The 21,140-nt window shown below is 46.9% G+C and overlaps 2 protein-coding genes across 2 annotated transcripts; one reads left to right on the plus strand and one right to left on the minus strand.

Moving 5' to 3' along the window:
• The first annotated feature begins 8,034 nt into the window (after positions 1-8,034).
• On the plus strand, positions 8,035-8,988 carry LOC121749492. Its single transcript, XM_042144060.1, has one exon. It carries the CDS (start codon positions 8,035-8,037, stop codon positions 8,986-8,988), a length of 954 nt encoding a protein of 317 aa, XP_041999994.1.
• An 8,066-nt stretch (positions 8,989-17,054) lies between these two features.
• On the minus strand, positions 17,055-18,519 carry LOC121749493. The gene is made up of 3 exons (XM_042144061.1): positions 18,233-18,519; positions 17,411-18,071; positions 17,055-17,342 (listed from the first exon to the last, which is right to left on the minus strand). The coding sequence occupies exons 1-3, from the start codon at positions 18,517-18,519 to the stop codon at positions 17,055-17,057; spliced, it is 1,236 nt and encodes a 411-aa protein (XP_041999995.1).
• Positions 18,520-21,140: the final 2,621 nt, after the last annotated feature.

The raw sequence follows: 21,140 nt of genomic DNA on the forward strand, positions 1-21,140 counted from the left end.
TTTTTTGTACAATACAATAGTCATGGTTGCCAAGTATCTTGCCAAAGTAAACCAATAGTCATTGTACAGACATTTTGTGATGTCTGTAACGTATTGTCAAAAAAAACAAGATCATTTGGGTCCATAAAGTATAATACTCATTGTTGTCCCGTGAGAGTGAATTTATAGCATAACTCATTATATTTGGGTTTACTTTATCGCCAACACACATGCATTTTGTGATGTATGTAATGCATTGTCATAAAAAACAAGATCACTTTGGTCAATAGAGCATAATAATCATTATTGGGATAGTAATCATTATTGTTTAATGATTATTATGCTCTGTAACGTATAACCCTGATGTGTGTAAAACGGCTTTCACCGTTCCATTATACGTTACAGACAACCATTGTTTCTTCAATGTAATATGACAATAACTTCTCAAATCATTACCTATTTTGTAGGCAACCATGACTATGATTATTATTCCCAATGCATTGTCATAAAAAACAAGATCATTTTTTAAATTGTTTTTTAAAATTCAATGAGACAACCATGACTATTCTGCTCTATTGACCAAAATGATCTTCTCTTTGATGTCATTACGTTACACACATCACAAAATGTCTAAGTGTGGGCAGTTTTGATACAAAAGGTTTGCTTATTGTCCAAGTAAACCAACGTATAAGAGTTATGCTTCAAATAAGCTGTTAAGACATAAAAATTCCTAAGATGTTATATCAATGAAAATGATCCTATCTTGATGCAATTACCTAACAAAGATCGTACAATGAAAGTTTGTAGGTCATTTGGATATAAATGGTTTCCTTGTTGCAACCCGAGAGCTCAGACTATCCTACTCTTGGTGAGAGAAGCTCTCCCTTCTCTCTAGAATTTTCCCTCTCTTCCTCCCTCCCCTTTGAGGGTGGTGTAATGTGATTGTTGCAACCGATACATGGCGAAGTCCGGTGGTGAGTTTCCGGAGGGGGATGCCGCGGCCTTGAAACACACGATGCAGCCCCTCTCTTCACCGGGGTGGAAGTTTCATTCGATTGCACGGTCTAAAACCAAGTGGGTTGGCATGCCTCACCCGGAGAAAGCTCGACAAGCCCTCAAACGAGCCGGCCTTGAATCTGGTTCGGAGGTTAGTCGGGCTAAGAAGAAGATGGTTTTTGAAATGGTTGATAGTTTCATTGCGGAACTCCATGGTGAAAGGAAAACAAGCTCGCACCTTTTGGGGATATGTTGGGCTCTCTAGCCCAAATGGCCAAGGAAGGGAGCGTCCCGATGAGTGGAATGGAAGGTCTCGAGGGTGAGGAGATGGCCGGAATGTCGCCGGCTGGCCGGAATCTTGGAGGATCAAGCATGGAGAAAGTGATGGTCAACCGACTGACCATTGCAAGTACCATGGCCCACGTGAAGGATGGGGTGGCATGTGAGTTGGTGGGTCCATGTGACTCACAAAAGGAGGATAAGACAAAGGCCACTTTCCTTGGACAGGATAATGTTGGTGCATTTGTGGAAAATGCCATTTTCAATTCAAAATCACCACCATGTACTATGCATCCTCTTCTCGGCAAAGATGGAGGTAAGGATGACCACGGCTCCGACGCACCACCGCCGGAAAACCTGGTCCTGCCAGCGGCTGCTTGGAAGAAGGCAAGCCAATTATTCTCCCATGGAGGGATGAGGAATGTAGAGGGAGCTTCAGCCTTGTACACTAGCCAAAAGGCCAAGCCAATCACGCTTGATGCCGACAAGGCCAAGCCTACGGGGACGGCCGGCTGCCACGAAGGTACCCCATCTCTTTCATTTACAGATTTAGAAATGAAATATCTATCGGAGAAACTAGGATTAGCCTTAGTCGGGAAGTTCTCCCACTCGCTCCCATCTACGTTTCAAATCCAAAAAAGCTTTGGGGGTATGGGGCTGGTTGGTGCTTTCACATGGAAACACTTGAATGCTAGGCACATTTTAATCCAATTCCAAGAAGTGGCTGATTATACTAAGGTGCTTAATGGTCCTAATGGGAATCCGAATTGGCTTATTGATATACACCCGATGAGGATGTTCAAGTGGGCACCGGACTTTGATACTTTTTTTGAGTCACCGATTGTTGCCGTTTGGTGTAACATCATTGGAATTCCGGCGCATCTTTTTGAGGAATCGGCCCTCATGGCGATCGGCAAGCTACTAGGCAAGCCATTACAAGCCGATCATGCCACAATTAACCAATCCCGACTCTCCTTTGCTAGGATATGCGTTGAGATTGACATATCTACGCCCCCTACGGAAGAGATTATTCTCAATATCTTAGGTAAAGAATCAAGGTACAAAGTGACATGGGATCGTATACCTATGTTTTGTACCAATTGTAAGCATGTTGGGCACACCATTGATAAGTGTCATGCTTTGGGAAGGAAGGACCGTGATGGAAGTAAGAACCACCGAACGCCAACAATGACGCACTATTCGAGTAATGTCTCCAAGATCATCCGCCGAGAATGACTTCCAAAGGTGGATACTTGGGCTAGCACTTCAACGAGTTATGAGCATAGAAACAATGAGGAAGGAGGTCTCGGGATTCGGAAAACTTTGGAGGTTTTACGTGCTTTAAACATAAAATTATGGTGGCGCTTCCGGGAACAAAACTCCCTTTGGGCAAAATACATGATGGCAAAATATTGCTCCATCTCCACACCACTTACCTTGAGAACGCCGAGCAGGAGTAGCCCTACATGGAGGAGGCTCTCTAGAGCTTGGACTCTCGCGCAACCGTACATGAGGTGGCTTGTGGGGCAAGGGAATATCTACTTCTGGGATGACATCTGGCTTGGCAACAGCCCACTCAGGGACCTCAGCCTTGATGATAGGGGAAGGCCAACCACCCGGGTCTCGGAGTTCATTACAAATGGCACTTGGGATGAACCCAAGCTCCGACTCCTGCACGATCAAGCCGGCATCCCACACCATATTATTGATCGCATCCTCAGCACCCCGATACTCCAAGACGAACAGGATATCCCGCGGTGGACCCTCTCTGAGCACGGGGAATTCACAGTAGCATCGACGTGGGACACACTCCGAGGGCGGAACCCGATCGTTCAAGGCCTGGGTGATGTTTGGCAGGCGGGCCTCACTAAGTCAATAGCCATCTTCATCTGGAGGCTTCTTTCCAATCGGGTGCCAGTCGACACAAAACTTCAGTGGCGGGAGATTGAACTTGCCTCCAAGTGCCAATGTTGCCCTCTTCGACCGAATATTGAGTCCTTCCAACACCTCTTCATTCAGGGTTACGGAGCTCGCAGAGTATGGAATGAGTTTGATTCGTGGTTTGATGGGGCGACCCCCCGCCTCTCAATCAATGACACAATCCCAACGAGAATTGAAACTTGGATGCGAAGATGTCACCAACCGAACAAGAAGCACCTTAGCCGAGCCATCCCCTACCTCATCTTGTGGTTCATCTGGGCGGAAAGAAACAGGAGCCGGCACCAAGACACGAGGTTCAATCCGCACAATGTGGTATGGCAGATCCACATGTTCATCCGGAACTCCATGGCCAACGGGAACTTGAAGCCGAAGCATTGGCGAGGGGTCAAACTTAGAATTAACATCCCGCAACAAGTGGAACCAGCTAGGGCGCAGCCGCTAGCCATGGCAATCAAATGGGACCCCCCGGACCACCCTTGGATTAAACTAAACACGGATGGCTCCTTCAATGAAGTGACCAACAAAGCTGGGGGGGAGGAATCATTCGGGACAGCTCGGGCAACATGCTGGTGGCGTTTAGCACGCCCCTTGAAGCACACTCGGCTCTGGAGGCTGAGCTGACGGCCATGATCCATGGGCTGCGCTTAGCCAAGGATTTTGACTTACCAATCTGGATCGAATCAGATGCCGAGCAAGCCATTAATCTGGTCAATGGAGCGGGTGGGGGCCGGCTCTAGCTCGGCAAGCAGTGGCGCAATTGATCCTGCTCAAGCGCCAACTTAAATTCCGAGCCACCTTCATACACCGGGAGGGGAACAAGGCAGCGGATTTCCTTGCGAGAATGGGCCTAAGGCTTGATAGCGGTCGACAGTTGGATCATAATTCTGCACCAAGAGACCTCATGGACTTCGTCCGATTGGACCGAATGGGTGTTCCAAACATTCGAACCCTAGATGGGGACGGATACTAGAGTCGGTTACTAGGAGATGGAAGATCATAGAGCCTCTATTTTGTTTAATTGCACTTTTGAAGGGAGTAGGATGGGGTCCGAGCCGTGTGGAGTCGTACCGCTTTCTACTCTTGCCTTTGCTATGGCACACCACTTTCGGGTGTGGCCACGTTCTGTAATCCCCCTTTTTGATATATAGGGATGAGGGACCCACGAACCCTCCACCGTAATGGTGTTTAATTAAAAAAAAAAAGTGAACATGAAGATGATGATGATGAGGAGGAGGATAAACAATTGGAGGAGATTGGACCAGAACATGTAGAACTTTTGGTGGTTCGAAGGGCTCTAAACATGCAACACAGAAACGATGATCAACAAAGGGAGAACATCTTCCACACAAGGTGTTTGGTCCAAGGTAAACTTTGCATAATGATTATTGATGGTGGTAGTTGTGCAAATGTTGCAAGTTCTGAAATGGTGGAAAAGTTGAGCTTAACAACGGAAAAACATCCTAATCCATACAAGCTACAATAGCTTAATGAATGTGGAGAAATTCGAGTGACTAAGCGAGTTCTAGTTTCGTTTTCAATTGGCAATTATAAAGATGATGTTCTTTGTGATGTTGTGCCAATGCATGCAAGTCACATTCTTTTGGGGAGGCCATGGCAGTTTGATCGTAGGGTGATTTATGATGGATTTCACAACCACTACACCTTCAAGCACAACAAGTCTATTATGTGGGAGAGCTCGTGAGGTTGAGAGAAAAAAAATGAGGGCATTGAAAAAGAGTTGAGTGAAAAAAAGTCGAGAGAAAAGTAAGAATGAGAGAAAAAAAGGTGAGGGCATGAAAAAGAGTCAAGTGAAAAAAGTCCGAATGAAAAAAAGAATTTTTATGTGGGAGCAAAAGAAATAAAGAGTGCAATAGTTGAAAAAGAGAGTGTTTTCATCTTAGTGTACAAACAGTCTTTGTTTACCACTAACGAATTAACCACTTCTTTGCCAAGTACTTTTGTGTCTCTTTTACAGGAATTCGAAGATATTTTTCCAGTGGAAGAATCAAGTGGATTACCTCCATTAAGAGGTATTGAACACCAAATTGACCTTGTTCCCGGGGCAGTTCTACCAAAACCGACCAGCCTATAGAGCCAATCCTGAAGAGACTAAGGAAATTCAAAGGCAAGTGCAAGAGTTGTTGGACAAAGGAAAAATCCGTCAGAGCATGAGTCCATGTGCTGTTCCGGTAATTGTTGTTTCTAAGAAAGATGGATCATGGAGGATGTGCATCGACTGCCGAGCAATCAACAAAATCACGGTAAATATCGCTATCCTATTCCTAGGCTAGATAATATGCTTGATGAATTGCATGGATCTGTTTGTGTTTAGTAAGATAGATTTGAAAAGTGGTTATCATCAAATTCGAATTAGAGAAGGAGACGAATGGAAAATAGCCTTAAAACAAAATTTCGGTCTATATGAGTGGTTAGTAATACCTTTTGGTTTAACTAATGCACCAAGTACTTTCATGAGATTGATGCACCATGTTTTGAGAAAACTCATTGCAAAATTTGTGTTGTTTATTGTGATGATATTCTTGTCCTATAACAAAAATGTGGATGAACAATCTTAACCATATGCATGCAGTTTTGGATACCTTATGAAAAGAATCATTTGTATGCAAATCTCAAAAAGTGTTCTTTTTACATGGATAAAAGTTGTTTTTCTGGGTTTTGTTATAAGTGCTAATGGGGATTGAAATGGAAAAGGAGAAGGTGAAAAGCTATTTTAGTACAATTGCAGCACCTTTGAAGGAAATTGTGAAAAAGGATGTTTGTTTTATTGGGGAGAAAAACAAGAGCATGCTTTTAATCTCCTTAAAGAAAAGTTACAACTGCACCAATTCTTTCTTTGCCTAACTTTGATAACAAGTTTGAGCTTGAATGTGATGCATCTGGAGGAGTAGGCATAGGAGCTGTTTTGTTGCAGGATGGAAAGCCAATCGCTTCCTTTAGTGAAAAGTTTGAAAGGAGCTCAATTGAACTAATCCAACGTGTGACAAGGAGTTATATGCTTTGGTTAGAGCTTCTTTGCAAACATTGCAGCATTACTTGTGGCCTAGAGAGTTTGTAATTCATACGGATCATGAATCTCTCAAGTACTTGAAAGGTCAAGGTAAGCTTAGCAAGAGACATATTAAGTGGGGTGGAATTCATTGAATCATTTCCCTATGTAATCAAATACAAAAAGGGAAAAGAAAACATTGTGGCTGATGCATTGTCTCGGTGGTACATTTTGATCACTACTTTGAGTTCTAAGTTGCTTAGTTTTGAGTTGGGTTTTAAAAAATTGGCACATTTTATTCCATGTCACAAAATTGAAGATGCATCTCATATGCTGATTTGTTCTTTAAAGAAATTGTCCATTTGCATGGGTGTTCCTAGATCAATTGTGGAGTGATCGAGATTGGCTAAATTTGGTGAGTCGGCTGATGGACAAACTGAAGTAGTTAATAGGACTTTGTTGGAATAAGTTGGGACCTAAACTCTTATTTTCTACTACTTGTCATCCACAAACTAATGGACAAACTGAAGTAGTTAATAGGACTTTGTCTCAATTACTACGAAACTTTAGCTAAAAAAGAACTTGAAAAGCTGGGAGGAATGCTTACCTTTTTGCTTGAATTTGCTTATAATCGAAGTGTTCATTCTGCTACTAACTTTTCTCCATTTGAAGTTGTGTATGGTTTTTAATCCATTGAATCCACTAGATTTGATTCCAAACCTATTGAAAGAACGTGGCAAGTCTTGATGGAAAAGCTAAGGCTGAAATGGTGAAAAGATTGCATGATGAAAGGGTAAGACTCAACATTGAAAAGAGGACAGAACAATATGCAAAGCAAGCCAACAAGGGTCGGAAAACAAGTCATCTTTGAGCCGGGAGATTGGGTTTGGTTGCATATGAGAAAGGAGAGTTTTCCTTCGAAAAGAAAGTCCAATTGCAGCCAAGAGGAGATTGACCTATCCAAGTGATTGCAAAAATCAATGATAATGCTTACAAACTAGACTTATCTGGTGAGTTTAATGTAAGTGCTACTTTCAATGTTTCTGATATATCTCCTTATGTTGGTGAATTAGATTCGAGGATGAATCCTCTTGAAGAAGAAGGGAATGATGGAGACATAACCAAGCTGATCTACAAGGACAAGAAGATGGATCCATTGATCATTTCAAGTGGGCCAATTACAAGAGATAGAGCTAAGAAGATAAAGGAGTCCATGTTGCTTTTAGTTGTTGAAATAAAAGCCCAATTACAAGACTATTCTACATTGGGCAAAGTGGTAAATATTATTCAAGTTTGTGGGCAGCCCAAGACTTGAAGTTTGGAGTCACTACATATCACATTTTGGAGGCCCAAATTGATGATACATGATGAATTTTCGTCCAAGTTGGAGCAGCCAAAATGAAGGGTCTGTTTTAGTTACATTTTATGTTAAACAAGTGACTTTAGATATCCTAGAGTTACACCAAAGGTTTAGGAGTTACTTTTCTTTTATTATGAGTCATTTTAAGTGTCTTAAGTTGTACTAATGATGTGAGACTTTCAAGAGTCCATTCTAGCCTATAAATAGGCTTGTAAGCATGTCATTTGAAGACCGTTGGTGCACAACCCAAGGACACCCCGTTACAAATTGATGCCGGCACGCACACGAGGGAGGATGACCATCAGATCGTCATATTCCAAGGAGGGCCTTCAAACCTTCCGGGTACGAGCCTTCCTTGTTAATCGTGTCTTACAACCTCATGTTTTGGAACGCTAGGGGAGTCGCTAATGCGCCGACCCAAAACGTCCTAAAAAGACTAATTAAGTGTTATAATGTCATGTTTCTTGCAATAATGGAGCCACTTACTAATCCCGACCCGGATCGGTACTCTAAGGCGCTGGGATTAAAATTCAAAGGATCAAATATGTCCGGCAAGATATGGGTATTTGCCGAGGAGGGAGCCAACTTCATTATTGAGGAGGATTTGGACCAAGTCCTACATGGAAGGCTAACTTCGCACCGCATGGCGAACTATATTTCCATCTCAGTGGTATATGCTAAATGCAATATATTGGAGCGACATCCCCTGTGGGATAAAATGAGGGAGATATCAACCCGGATGGAAGGAACACCGTGGCTGATTGGAGGGGACTTTAATACGATCCTTGCACACGAAGACAAGGTTGGTAGTGAAACCAATCGGCAAGCAAAGATGATTGATTTTGCCGAAGCCATTGAAGACTGTAGGCTTCTGGACCCGGGGTTTGATGGTGCGGAATTCACTTGGGCTAAAAATGGCCTGTTTGAAAGGTTGGATTGGTTGCTTGTCATTGAGGCATGGACAAATGTGTTTGAGGCAACGAGGGTGACTAATCTCCCGAGGGTATCCTCGGATCATGGTCCGATACTTGCGAGGTGTTCGATGCCGAGGCCGCCCTCGAGGGGTAGTGTCTTCCGATTCCAATATATGTGGGTCCGGCACGACGGCTTTTTGCAGCTAGTTCAAGATATTTGGGCTCAACCGACAGGGGCGAGTGGGCTCTTAAATCTCCAAACTAAGCTTGCTAGGAGCAAAAAGGCCCTTAAGGCTGGGAACAAGGAGGTTTTTGGCAACATTCACGCCAATCTCCAAGCAATGGAGGAAGGGATCGCGCAAGCTCAAGCCTATTTTGAGGGTGACCCAACGCCGTGGAACAGGACCGAGATCAATAAAAACATTGCCGAGTACATTCTCCGAACCAGACTAACCTCCGAACCAGATTCAAGGCCGGTTCGTTTGAGGGCTTGTCGAGCTTTCTCCGGGTGAGGCGTGCCAACCCTTTTGGTTTTAGACTGTGCAATAGAATGAAACTTCCACTCCGGTGAGGAGAGGGGCTGCATCGTGTGTTCCAAGGCATCGCCATCCCCCTCCGGCAACTCACCGCCGGACTTCACCATGTGTTGGATGCAACAATCACATTACATCTCCCTCAAAGGGGAGGGAGAGGGAGAGGGGAGAGTAAGGAGTGGACCGAATTCTAGAGAGAAGGAGAGCTTCTTATATCATGTGATAGTTTGTAAGCATTATCATTTGACTTTTGCAATCAACTTGGAATGTTCATATACTCTTGGCTGCAACTTGGACTTCTTTTCGAAGGAAGGAAGGAAATCTCTCCTTTCTCATATGCAACCAAACAAATCTCCACGGGCCTCAAAAGATGAATTATTTCCGACCACTTTTGGCTGTGCTTTGCATATTGTTCTGTTCCTCTTTCAATGTTGAGCTTTTTTTTTAACACCTTACACGGGGGAGTGTTCGTGCGGTCCCTCATCCCTAATTTCCTATCAAAAGAGGTACAATCATGGATTACAAAATTTTTCTGGGATCGTCAACAGAGAGAAAAAACACATTGGATTGGGTGGGATCAGATATCTGCCTCCCCACCCCGAAGGGGTCTCGGCATTCGTAAGACCAAAGAAGTCCTCCGGCCTTCAGTATCAAACTTTGGTGGAGGTTCCGGGGGAGCAAATTCCCTTTGGGCTAGATACATGAAGACCAAGTATTGTCATAAAAACTCCCCCCTTGCGGCCTCCCCTTCGGGGAGAAGTAGCCCGACATGGAAGCGGCTAATGAAAGTGAGAAATCAAGCAATCCGCACATTAGATGGGTGATCGATCAGGGCGATGCCTACTTTTGGGATGACATTTGGCTTGGTGAATCTCCCCTTCGCGAGATCTGCCTTGACGATAGGGGCGCCTCATCGGCCAAGGTCTCGGACTACATTGGGGGTGGAACTTGGGATGAGGCTAAGTTACGTCAACTTCACAACCAGGCTGGAATGCCACAAGAGGTTATCACACAAATCCTTCATACCCCAATCGTCGCGGGAGAACCGGACGTCTCTCGATGGAAGCTTTCTCCTCGGCTCGGGGAGTTCTCGCTCACTACGACCTGGGAGACTATACGTACGCAAAGGGCCGAGAATCCAAGGTCTCGACGGCATTTGGAGGGCTGGCCTTACAAAATCTATTGCAATCTTCAATTGGCGATTATTGTCAAACAGGATACCGGTTGACTCCAAGCTCCAATGGAGGAAGATTGAGCTTGCGTCGAAATGCCAATGCTGCCCACGGAGGCCTAACAAACACCGAGTCCCTTCAACATCTCTTCATCCGTTGGGAGCAGCATGTGTCTGGAGGGAGTTCGACGGTTGGTTCGAAGGCTCGGCCCCATCTCTTAGGGTGAACGACACCATCCCGGACAGGTTGGAAGTGTGGTCCGCTAGGATCCAACAGCATGATAGGAGACACCTTAGTCTAGTCATTCCATACCTCATTCTGTGGTTCCTTTGGGCGGAGAGGAATAGGAGTCGACATGAGCAAATTCAGTTCAAACCGTGCAACGTTGTTTGCAGGTTCACATGTTCATCCACAACAACATGACCAATGGTCACATCAAGCCGAAGCATTGGAAGGGAGTGAAACTCGGAATGAGCCCTCCGAATCACCCCGAGATAAGGGGCCGAGACCGTTAGTTATGCCGGTTAAGTGGCACCCCCCGGAACGCACATGGATCAAGCTTAACACGGATGGGGCGTTCTTTGAGGCAACAAACAAGGGTGGCGGAGGGGGTCTTGTTCGGGACCACAATGGGAAATTACTTGCAGCATTTGCAACCCCCCTCGTCGTTCAATCGGCTCTTGAGGCCGAGCTCATGGCCATACACTATGGGTTGGAGGTAGCGAAGGCGTTCAACCTACCTACCATATGGATTGAATCAGATGCGGAACAAGCTATTAAGTTGCTCAATGGCACGACTTGGGGCCCGCACAAGTTCACCGCGTCATGGCCCTTTTGCATGGCTTCAAACGTAGACATATATTCCGGGCCACCTTCATTCATAGGGAGGGCAACAAAGCGGCTAATATGCTCGCCAAAATGGGAGTGGAACAAGATAATTTCCAACAAATTCCCCACAAAATGTTCCCAGAAGGATTAGAGCCATCATCCGGATGGACGAAATGGGAGTCCCCCAATCTTCGGGTGAGAGATGATGAACGAGAGTAGCACGAGGCACGGAAAGTGGTCACCGATCTTGCTTTGTACCGGACGCCGTAGAGTATGTGGGTGTCGGTCCATCCCCGGATTGACCCCTATTACTCTTGTGGTGTTTTTGTAATAGGGTGTGGTATAAATTGTTTTTGTCACTCTAGCTTTAGAAAGATTGGTCCTCTTGTAATCAAGTAATGGCCTTTTGTTGATATATAGGGATGAGGGACCCCACGAACCCTCCAGCGTGAAGGTGTTTGATTAAAAAAAAAAAAAAGTGACGGACCTTGGATTTTATGATGTGAAGGTTGCACCATGTTAATTGTAATAGAATAGTGAAGAGTACATTGATGACCACTCTAGTTGGTAGGGAGGCCCTCGTTGTACTCTAATTGGCTTTGGCGAGACGTCACTTTTGGGCGGCTCGGTGTTCCTGGTTGTTCGTTGCAACTGTCCTTAGTAATGCACAGGTGTGGGGTCCGCCTTAACCCTCCACCCTCATGGTGCTATTGATTAAAAAAAAAACTAATCTGTATGCTATTACCTTAAAGAGATCGTACACTGAATGTTTACATGTCAACTGGATTGAAATGGTTTGCTTGTTAGCCAAGCATCCCAAATATAAAGAGTTAAGCTTTAAATGAACTTCCACGAGACAACAACGATTATTATGCTCTATTGACCGAAATGATCTGGTCCTATCGTTATGCTATTATGTAACAGAGATCTTACAATAATAGTTTATAGGTCAATTGTATCACAACTGCCCACACTTATACATTTTGTGATGTGTGTAACGTAATGACATCAAAGACAAGATCATTTGGTCAATAGAGCACAATAGTCATGGTTGTCTCGTTGAATTTTATTTAGAGCATAACTCTTTGTATTTGGCTTTACTTGGCCAACAACCAAACCATTTACATCCAAATGACCTACAAACTTTCAATGTACGATCTCTGTTAGGTAATTGCATCAAGATAGGATCATATTCATCGATATTAGCAATTGGCATATCTTAACAGCTTATTTGAAGCATAACTCTTATATATGGGTTTACTTGGCCAACAAGCAATCATTTTGAATCAAAATTACCCACAATTACACATTTTGCGACGTGTGTAACGTAATGACATCAAAGACAAGATCATTTTGGTCAATATAGCAGAATAGTCATGGTTGTCTCATTGAATTTCGTTTAGAGCATAACTATTTGTATTTTTTTTATTAAACAACTTCACGGTGGAGGGTTCGCGGGTCCCTCATCCCTATATTTCAAAAGGAGATGTATACAGAACGTGGCCACACCTGAAAGTGGTGTGCCTACACAAAGATCAAGAGTAGTATGCGGTTCGGTTCCACACATCCGGACCTCATCATACTCCCTCCCAAAAATCAAAATACTATTGAGCATAAACAAAGACTATACACTCCTTTCATCCAACGCCCGACCCCTATTCTTCATCTTCATTTTGGACCCGAAGGTTCGGGACTCCCATTGCATCCATCCTAATGATTGTTGTGAGGTGTCTTGGCACCCGTGAGGGCATTCATACGGCAGTAGGTCGGTTCTATCCAATCCCATTTTGGCAAGGAGATCTCCTGCTTTATATTCCCTTCCCGATGGATGAAGGTGATACGAGTGTCCTGTTGGCGTTTGAGGATTGCGAGACGCGCCATCACCCGGCTAATGTGGGCCGGGCCCCAGCATGTGCCATTAAGGAGCTTGACCTCTTGTTGTGCATCCGATTCAACCCAAATAGGCCGTCTGAATTCTGAGGCAAGAGTCAACCCGAATTGGATGGCAAGTAGCTCCGCTTCTAGAGCTGAGTGAGCCTCGAGTGGGGAGGCAAAGGCTGCAAGCATGTTGCCCTCATGATCTCGAACAATTCCTCCTCCCTCGGACTTATCCGTTGCCTCGATGTATGCTCCGTCAGTGTTAAGTTTGATCCAAGGATCATCCGCTGGGTTTCATTTGATCACCATCGCAAGGGGCCTAGTCCTCCGTGGCTTGACTTGGCTCGGGACGTTGATTTTGAGGCGGACTCCTTTCCAGTGCTTCGGTTTGTAGGATCCGTTGGCCATGCTATTTTTGATGAACATTTGCACTCGCCAAACCACATTAAAAGGCTTAAATTGCACCGATTGATGGCGACTCCTATTTCGTTCCGCCCAAATGAACCATAAAATAAGATATGGCATAGACCGGCTGAGATGTTTCTTGCCGGGTTGCCGGACTCTTCGTGCCCAAACTTCGAGCCTTTCTGGGATAGTGTCATTGATCCGGAGGGGTGGTGAAGATCCCTCGAACCAGGAGTTGAACGCCCTCCACACACCGCGAGCACCAGCCCCTTGAATGAAGAGGTGTTGAAGTGATTCGATGCCCGGTCTCTGTGGGCAAAATTGGCATTTAAACACCATTTCCATTTTTTCTCCACTGTAGCTTCGTATCCGCCGGGATTCGGTTGGAAAGGAGTCCCCATATGAAGATAGCAATCGAAGACGTGATAACCTCCTCGGCACTTTGACTACTCGTTGTCTTCATTCCAGACTCGAATGTTGGGGATTCCCATCTCTTCCATACGGGCGATGGCCTTGAGCATTCTAGGGAGCGCTTGTTCGGCCATGCTACGGAAGCTTGGTTGGTCGAGCCCCAACTTAGCTAGCCAATCAGCCGCTTTGTTTCCCTCCCGGTGGATGAATGAGGCTCGGATGTGGTGTTGTTGTTTGAGGATGGCTAGGCGCGCCATGATTCGGCGGACATGCGCCTGCCCCCATGTTGTGCCATTGAAGAGCTTGATTGCTTGCTCGGAGTCTGATTCAATCCACATTGACCGATTGAACTCCTTAGCCATGACGAGGCCGTGGTGGATGGTCATGAGCTCGGCCTCAAGGGCTGATTGAGCATCAAGTGCGCAAAGGCGGCAAGGACTTTCCCGGTATGCTCTCGGATTACCACTCCCCCTCCTGCCTTGCCCATCGCTAACGAGACTGCACCATCCGTGTTAATCTTTATCCAAGGCTGGTTCGGGGGTGCCACTTGACTCTCATGCGGTCTTGGCCTTCGCAACTCGGCTGGGCTTGGGACACTCATCTTGAGTTGCATGCCTCTCCAATGCTTCGGCTTGATGGTGCCGATAGCCATACTGTCACGGATGAAGGTTTGCACTTGCCATATCACATTGTAAGGTTTGAAGGGAACATGATCATGTCGGCTCCTATTTCGTTCCGCCCAAATGAACCACATGATGAGGTATGGCATGGCATGGCACAAGTGTTTCTTATCTTGTTGTTGAGTCCTTCGAGACCACACGTCGACTCTCTCTGGGATTGTATCGTTGATTCTGATCGGTGGAGAGGACCCCACGAACCACCCGTCGAATTCCCTCCAAATACTAGTTGCCCCACGGCATTGACTAAAGAGGTGTTGCAGGGATTCGGCGTTCGGTCCATTAGGGTAGCATTGGCAATTGATCTGGTGAGTCCGGCCTTCCAAATATCATTAAGCCCCGGGATGACCGGCCTTTGAGACCGAATGGTTTCCCATGTCGTGGCCAACGAGAATTCACCCATTCGAGAGAGGTTCCATCGCGGGATTTCCGGCTCCCCCCGCGACAATTGGTGTGTCGAGGATTTGTGCAATAGCTTGTTGGGGAAGTCCGGCTTGATCCTGGAGCATTTGTAGTTTGGCCTCGTCCCATGACCCTTCCTGAATAAAGTCCGAAACCATGGTCAAGGGGGAAACCTGGTCATCAATGCATAACCCCCTTAGCGCGACATCCTCAATCCAAATGTCGTCCCAGAAATAAATCTTTCCCTGTCCCACCACCCATCTAACGTGAGGGTGGTCTTGGTGCCGCACTTTTAGTAACCGTTTCCACGTCGGACTATGTCTTCCCGACGCTCTAAGGAGTTATGTTCATCATGTATTTTGAGAGGGGATGCTTTCTGACAATATTTGGCCATCATGTATTTTGCCCATAAGGAGTTCTGTTCTCGGAGCCTCCACCAAAGTTTAATATTAAAAGCTCGGAGTTCTGTTCTCGGAGCCTCCACCAAAGTTTAATATTTGGCCATCATGTATTTTGCCCATAAGGAGTTCTGTTCTTCGAGTCGCCGGTTGTTGCCGTTTGGTGCAACATCATGGGAATCCCGGCGCATCTTTATGAGGAATCGGCTCTCATGGCGATTGGTAAACTACTAGGCAAGCCACTACAAGCCGATCATGCTACAATCCATCAAAACCGACTCTCCTTCGCGAGGATTTGCATAGAGATTGACATCTCTATTCCTCCGACGAAAGAGATCATCCTTAATATCCGAGGCAAAGATTCACGGTACAAAGTGGCATGGGACCGTATTCCACTTTTCTGTGCTAATTGTAAACATGTTGGGCATGAGAAAGAGGATTGCCATGCAACAGGAAGAAAGGCTCGGGGTAGAGACAAGGAGCGCCGAGCACCATCCAAGGAGAACCATTCGAGCCATCCCGCCAAGATCATCCGCTGTGAGTGGCGTCCAAAGGCGGATGCTTGGTCCGGCACCCCACCGTCCTTTGGACAATTGGATAAAGCCAAAGATTGTAACAACCATGCGGAGAACATTGAGGGTACATCGGGTGCGGGATCGGCAAAGCCAAGGGTGGCTAGTAGGAGTCACCCAAGTGTGGACAAGGATGGCTTCCAATTGGTGTTGAGGAAGAGGAAGGGAAAGATACATGAGGGCGGTATGCACACCAAGGCTCCAAACGGTGATGATTGGCATTTGAAGGAGAATGTTGCTACGGTGACATTTGGGAGTGTCCCATCGGGTGCGAATGACTCGAGCATTTGCTCCATGAGTGTCGCATGTGGGCCCCCCAACCGGGAGATAGAGGGCACCATCGAGGTCCTTGACCCAGGAGGGCATGTCCCTTGCGGAGGTATCCCTATTGTGGGCCTTAACTAGGTGATGGACAAAGGTCGTTGGGGATGCAAAGGTTGCATCAAATTGTAATAGGAATTTTGAGAGTAGATAGATGACCATCCTAGTCGCTAGGGAGGCCCTCTTTGTACTCTAATTTGTCATGTCTTGGCGAGTCGTCACTTTTGGGCGACTCGGTGTATGGTGGGCTGTTTCGATTGGTTTTTGGTAATGCACAGGTGTGGGTCCGCCTCAACCCTCCGCCCCTCGGGGTGTTTTATAAAAAAAAAAAAAAAAAAAAAAAAAAGAGGTGGCTGATCTCCAAGCTTCCACGGGTGGCTTTAAAAGTCATCTCATTGTGCCCAAGAATAAGTTTGTCAAGGGTATGTGAGAGATAATCTGCAGCTAAAACGAACAGGGCAGGGGAGATGGGGTCGCCTTGCCTGAGCCCGCGGGTGGATTTGAAGAAACCTGCCGGGGCGCCATTAATGAGCATCGAGAACCAGCAAGTTCCAATGCATCTTTCAATAAGCGCAATCCAAGGTCCTGGGAATCCCATTTGCATATGAACCTTGAGTAGGAAGGGCCATTGCACCTGATCATAGATAGGCCTTAGCCATGTCAATCTTGATTGCAACGTTCAGGGCCGGGGTGCATCGAGCAAGCTCATGGAACATTTCCTGTGCGAGGAGCACATTGTCATTTGGCAGCCTCCCCTTTACGAACCCGCTTTGATTCGGTGAGACGACATGGGGTAGGAAAGGTGCGAGTTTCTTCATGAGGACTTATTTAATCACCTTATTAATTACGTTGCACAAGCTGATGGGCCGATAGTCTCCCCAAGTTTCGGGAGACGGCTTCCTTAGGGATAAGTACAATACTCATGGCAGTAAAACTTCGGGGGGAGGAAAGCCCCGCATAAAAATTGCCTAACCGCATCCACTACATCTGCCCTGCGATTCCCCAACAAGCTTGGTAGAACAAGGCCGAGAACCCATCCGGCCCAGGGGCACTATTGCTTGAGATGTCAAAGACCGCCCTTTTTACTTCATCCGCGTCCGGCGGCTTGGGGAGGTCATCCAATTGCTCCGAGAAGGGTAGTTGTTGCAAGAGGTCTAGGTCCGGGGCAGCCAACTCCGGGCAGGTTGGCGCAAGGAGGTTTTGGAAGAACTTGACCGTCGAGTCTTTGATTTCAAGGTCATCTGTGAGTTCCCTCCCATTAGCATTTATCTTGTGGATTCACAACCGAATTCTCTTTTGCTTAACCCAGCTTTGGTAGAACCTAGTGTTTTTATCACCCTCTTCCAGCCAACGGAGAGCCAGAAGTCTTCTTCCATCTTGAGAAGGAGGTTGTACTCAGCCATTTGTTTGTTGATCTCCATTCTGTTCCGGGCCGAGGGGTCTTCCTCGAACTCAGATTGAGCCACGAAAATATTCTCTTCACAAGCTTTGAGGTTGGCGTGGATATTCCCGAAGACCTCTTTGTTCCACCGTTTGAATGTCTGTTTAATACTTGCTAACTTGATCTTCAAGTTGAGTAGGCCTGCAGCCTCCGTGGTAGCCATCCAATCTCGTCGCACCAAATCAGCAAATCCCTCGTGCCGCACACACATGTTTTGGAACCGGAACGCTCTACCACTCCCATCGTTGTTCAGCATTCTGCATCGGACGAGTATTGGCCCATGATCTGAGGCTACCCGGGGGAGATTAGTAACTCTTATTGCGTCTAAAAGTTGGGTTGACATTTCGCTGACCAGCACCCTATCCATTCTAAGCCATGAGGCCATTTTTAGCCCAGGTATAATCCGAGCCATCAAAGCCCGGGTCCAGCAATCGACAATCCTCGATGGCCTCGACGAAGTCAACCATCTCCACCTGTCGATTGGTATCGCTTCCCATCCTGTCGCGAGTGGAGAGGATGGTGTTGAAGTTCCCTCCAATGAACCAAGGCCTTTCGTCCTGTCCAGAGCCATTGTCCTAGCGGCAAAGAGCTTAACATTATTGCATGAGGTGTCGAGTTCGAGCCCTCTTGACATCAGTTGTATTTTCCTCCTATCTATAGTATAGGAGTTTATTTGTAATTTCCTCCCTTATATAGGAGTTAATTTTGAAAAAAAAACCAAGGCCTCCCGTCCGACATTTGAGTGATGTCTCTTCTCATCTTATCCCACAATGCAAGTCGTTCCCCTCTCGTGCACTTGGCATACACAATCGATATCTCAATAGGAGTTGGTAATCGAGGGCAAGTGAACCGCCCATGGAGCAACTGTTTCGAGCCATCCTCAACTTCGAAATTAGCCACTTCCTCCACAAAAATCCAAATCTTCCCGTTGATGTTCGACCCCTTGTAGGTCAGCCCCAATGTCTTTGAGAATTTTTCCGGGTTAGGGATTGTAAGCGGCTCCATTATTGCAAGAAAGCAAATATTATGAGATTTGATTAGTCTTTTTAGGACGTTTTGGGTTGACGCGTTCGTGATCCCCCTAACGTTCCAAAATAGAAATTGTATTGACATGATTAATAAAAGGAGTTCGTACCCGGCGGGTGTGAAAGCCCCCCTTGAAATTCAATGATTTGGAGGTCATTCCTCTCTTAGCATGTCTCGGCCTCCATAAGTATGGGAATGGCTCCACCATCATCATCCTTGAGAGGTATGTTCTCTTCCCCATCATCCGTATCTTCCAAATCATTATCCACGAAGTTCTTCCGAGCCATTAGGGAGAAATAGCGATTGGTGCTCATGTGGTTATTCGACTCTTGTGCTTCGGACCTTTTTAAGTCAAAAGGCTTGAACGAGCCTTTCGGTCTCACTAGATCACCCGAGGCCGAGGCTGCTTCGCGCCGTCCCCCAGCCTTGGACGAGGGTGTAGCCCGGTGGTTACTTATTTCTCCCTTCGCCATGCTCCCTCCGCCGTTCCCATGCTGAAAGGGTGTGAAGGCCGAACCCCCTACCATGCAAATGGGTTGCACTCCAACTCTTGTCACCCTCGTCGGCATGAATGGTCAAATCCATGGGGCCATCCTCATGCAAATCGCCCATGACATCCGGTCCTTGCCAATCTCAATCTTTCGTATCTCTAGTGCTTGGTGTTGTAATTAGTTGCGCTTCCGTTTCTTTGGGTCTCCATTGTTGTTTCACCTCCTTGTTGTTCAGTTTTTCCTTCGGTTGATCATATCCTCCCTTCGAACCTTGGGCCCCTTGGTGTGGCTGTCTCGGCATGGCAAAATTATAGTTCCTCTTTGGGGGTCGAACCGCTTTACCCGCCGCATAACAAACTTCGCTCTTATGCCCCACGTGCCAACACTCATTGCAATACGTCGGGATCTTATCCCACCTCACTTGTTGCACGGTTTCTCGCCCACAAATGTCAAGGATGATCTCCTCGGGTGGTGGCTTCGTTATATCGATCTCGATGCAAAGACGAGCAAAGGATAATCTAGTCTTGTTGGCTGTGGCGCGGTCCATTTGGATAGGAGGACCTAGGAGTTTCCCAATGGCGAAGAGAGCCAATTGGTTAAATAGGTGGATGGGGAGGCCGATTAGATTGCACCAAATTGCCGCAATCAGGGATTCACAATATGCATCAAAGTCCGGGGACCATTTGAAGACTTGCATAAGGTGTCGGTCAACAAACCATACCGGGGTACCCTTGGGGCCGCTTAGCAATCGGGCATAATCCGCAATATCCTCGAATTGAATAAGAATATCTTTAGCGTTAATATATTTCCATGTAAAGCCTCGGCTAAATTTGATGTTATCAAGAGCTTTTTGAATTTGGTGCGAAGCCGGAATAGAATGGGAGAGCTTACCAACGATTGCATGGCCGAGAAAATGCTTTCTAGAGAGAGACGCTCCCCCTTCTCTCTAGCAATTCCCCCACCTTGATCCTTTTCGCCGTCCACCCACTCACACCCACGACCCGCCGCGACTCCCTCACGCCGACCACCACACCTCACCCCCCCACAACCCGCCGAGACCTTTTCCACGCCGGTCGTGTCACCATCCCTCCTCAACTCCACCGTCTCCCCACCTTGGTTCGGCGCTGCGGTCACACCCTCGGCTGGCCATGCCGGACCCCCCCACGAACCCAACCCCGGCCCCACCAGACCCCGAGGAGGCTAGGTCCATCCCGGACCAATTTATGATTTTCCACTCATGCGATGACCCAACACCAAAGGTCTCGGCCAAAGATTTGAAAATGCAAAGCAAGAAGAATAGGATGATGGCTAGGAAGAGCACGCCGGCACCTCTCACAAAAGGTCATGGCCGGAAAAGGTTCGTACCTTCTCCACTCCCGGAGGACAAACAACTTAGGAAGAAGCTCGACTTTGGAGAAGAGGAGACCTCCGAGCCCGAGTCATCCGTCCCGAGCCCCGACCTTGATAGCCTTAAATCCAAGGTAAATCTTTTTCCGGCTTGCTCCATTGATAGCAAGGAAGCACTTGGCCTAGGAGCCCTTCCTAAAGCCCCCACATCCGAGGAGGGGGTCCAAATGGAAGTGGTGGTTCACGGAGATGCACCGGCGGCGGAGGTGGCGCCACCCTTCGACCATGGACCCGTCATGAGCGAGATGACCGTTGGAGGGGATGATGTCGGACCCCTAAGCGTATCCCAAGAGGATTTGACCGTAGCATGTGTGCCAAAAAGTACATTGGGGAGTGAGATAGTCAACTTGCCCGAATTGGGCATGGGAACAAATCACCTTTCGGAAAGTGCTTTTGCCCCTTACCAAAACCGGAAGTCACATGTGGAGCCATGCTCACCCCTACCAATGCAGCAAATGAATCCAAAAAAGAGTGATATCCTCCAAATCATTCACCTGGCCGCGGCGGAGATGCTTGATGCGGCGGCGGCGCAGCCCCTCCTCGCCGAACCCTCACCGGCCACGGACTACACGGCGAAGGTCACCCTTCTCCCAGACCGGAGAGACAAAGATATTGAACAATGCGCGCCTCTCATTGAGCATGGCCCTTCCCTTGAGGATTTCCCACCTCTCGAAAAGGGAAGGACCCGGAAAATCCGAGCAT

This window comes from Salvia splendens, chromosome 9 (assembly GCF_004379255.2).
Source record: "Salvia splendens isolate huo1 chromosome 9, SspV2, whole genome shotgun sequence".
NCBI classification, from domain to species: Eukaryota; Viridiplantae; Streptophyta; class Magnoliopsida; order Lamiales; family Lamiaceae; genus Salvia; species Salvia splendens.

Coding starts and splice junctions, on each gene's coding strand:
- LOC121749493 (XM_042144061.1), bottom strand. CDS start 18,519: ATGGAGCCGCTTACAATCCCTAACCCGGAAAAATTCTCAAAGACATTG. Junction 18,072..18,232: donor ATGTCGGACGGGAGGCCTTG/GTTTTTTTTTCA, acceptor GGCTCTGGACAG/GACGAAAGGCCTTGGTTCAT. Junction 17,343..17,410: donor TCTCCGTTGGCTGGAAGAGG/GTGATAAAAACA, acceptor TGAATCCACAAG/ATAAATGCTAATGGGAGGGA.
- LOC121749492 (XM_042144060.1), top strand. CDS start 8,035: ATGGAGCCACTTACTAATCCCGACCCGGATCGGTACTCTAAGGCGCTG.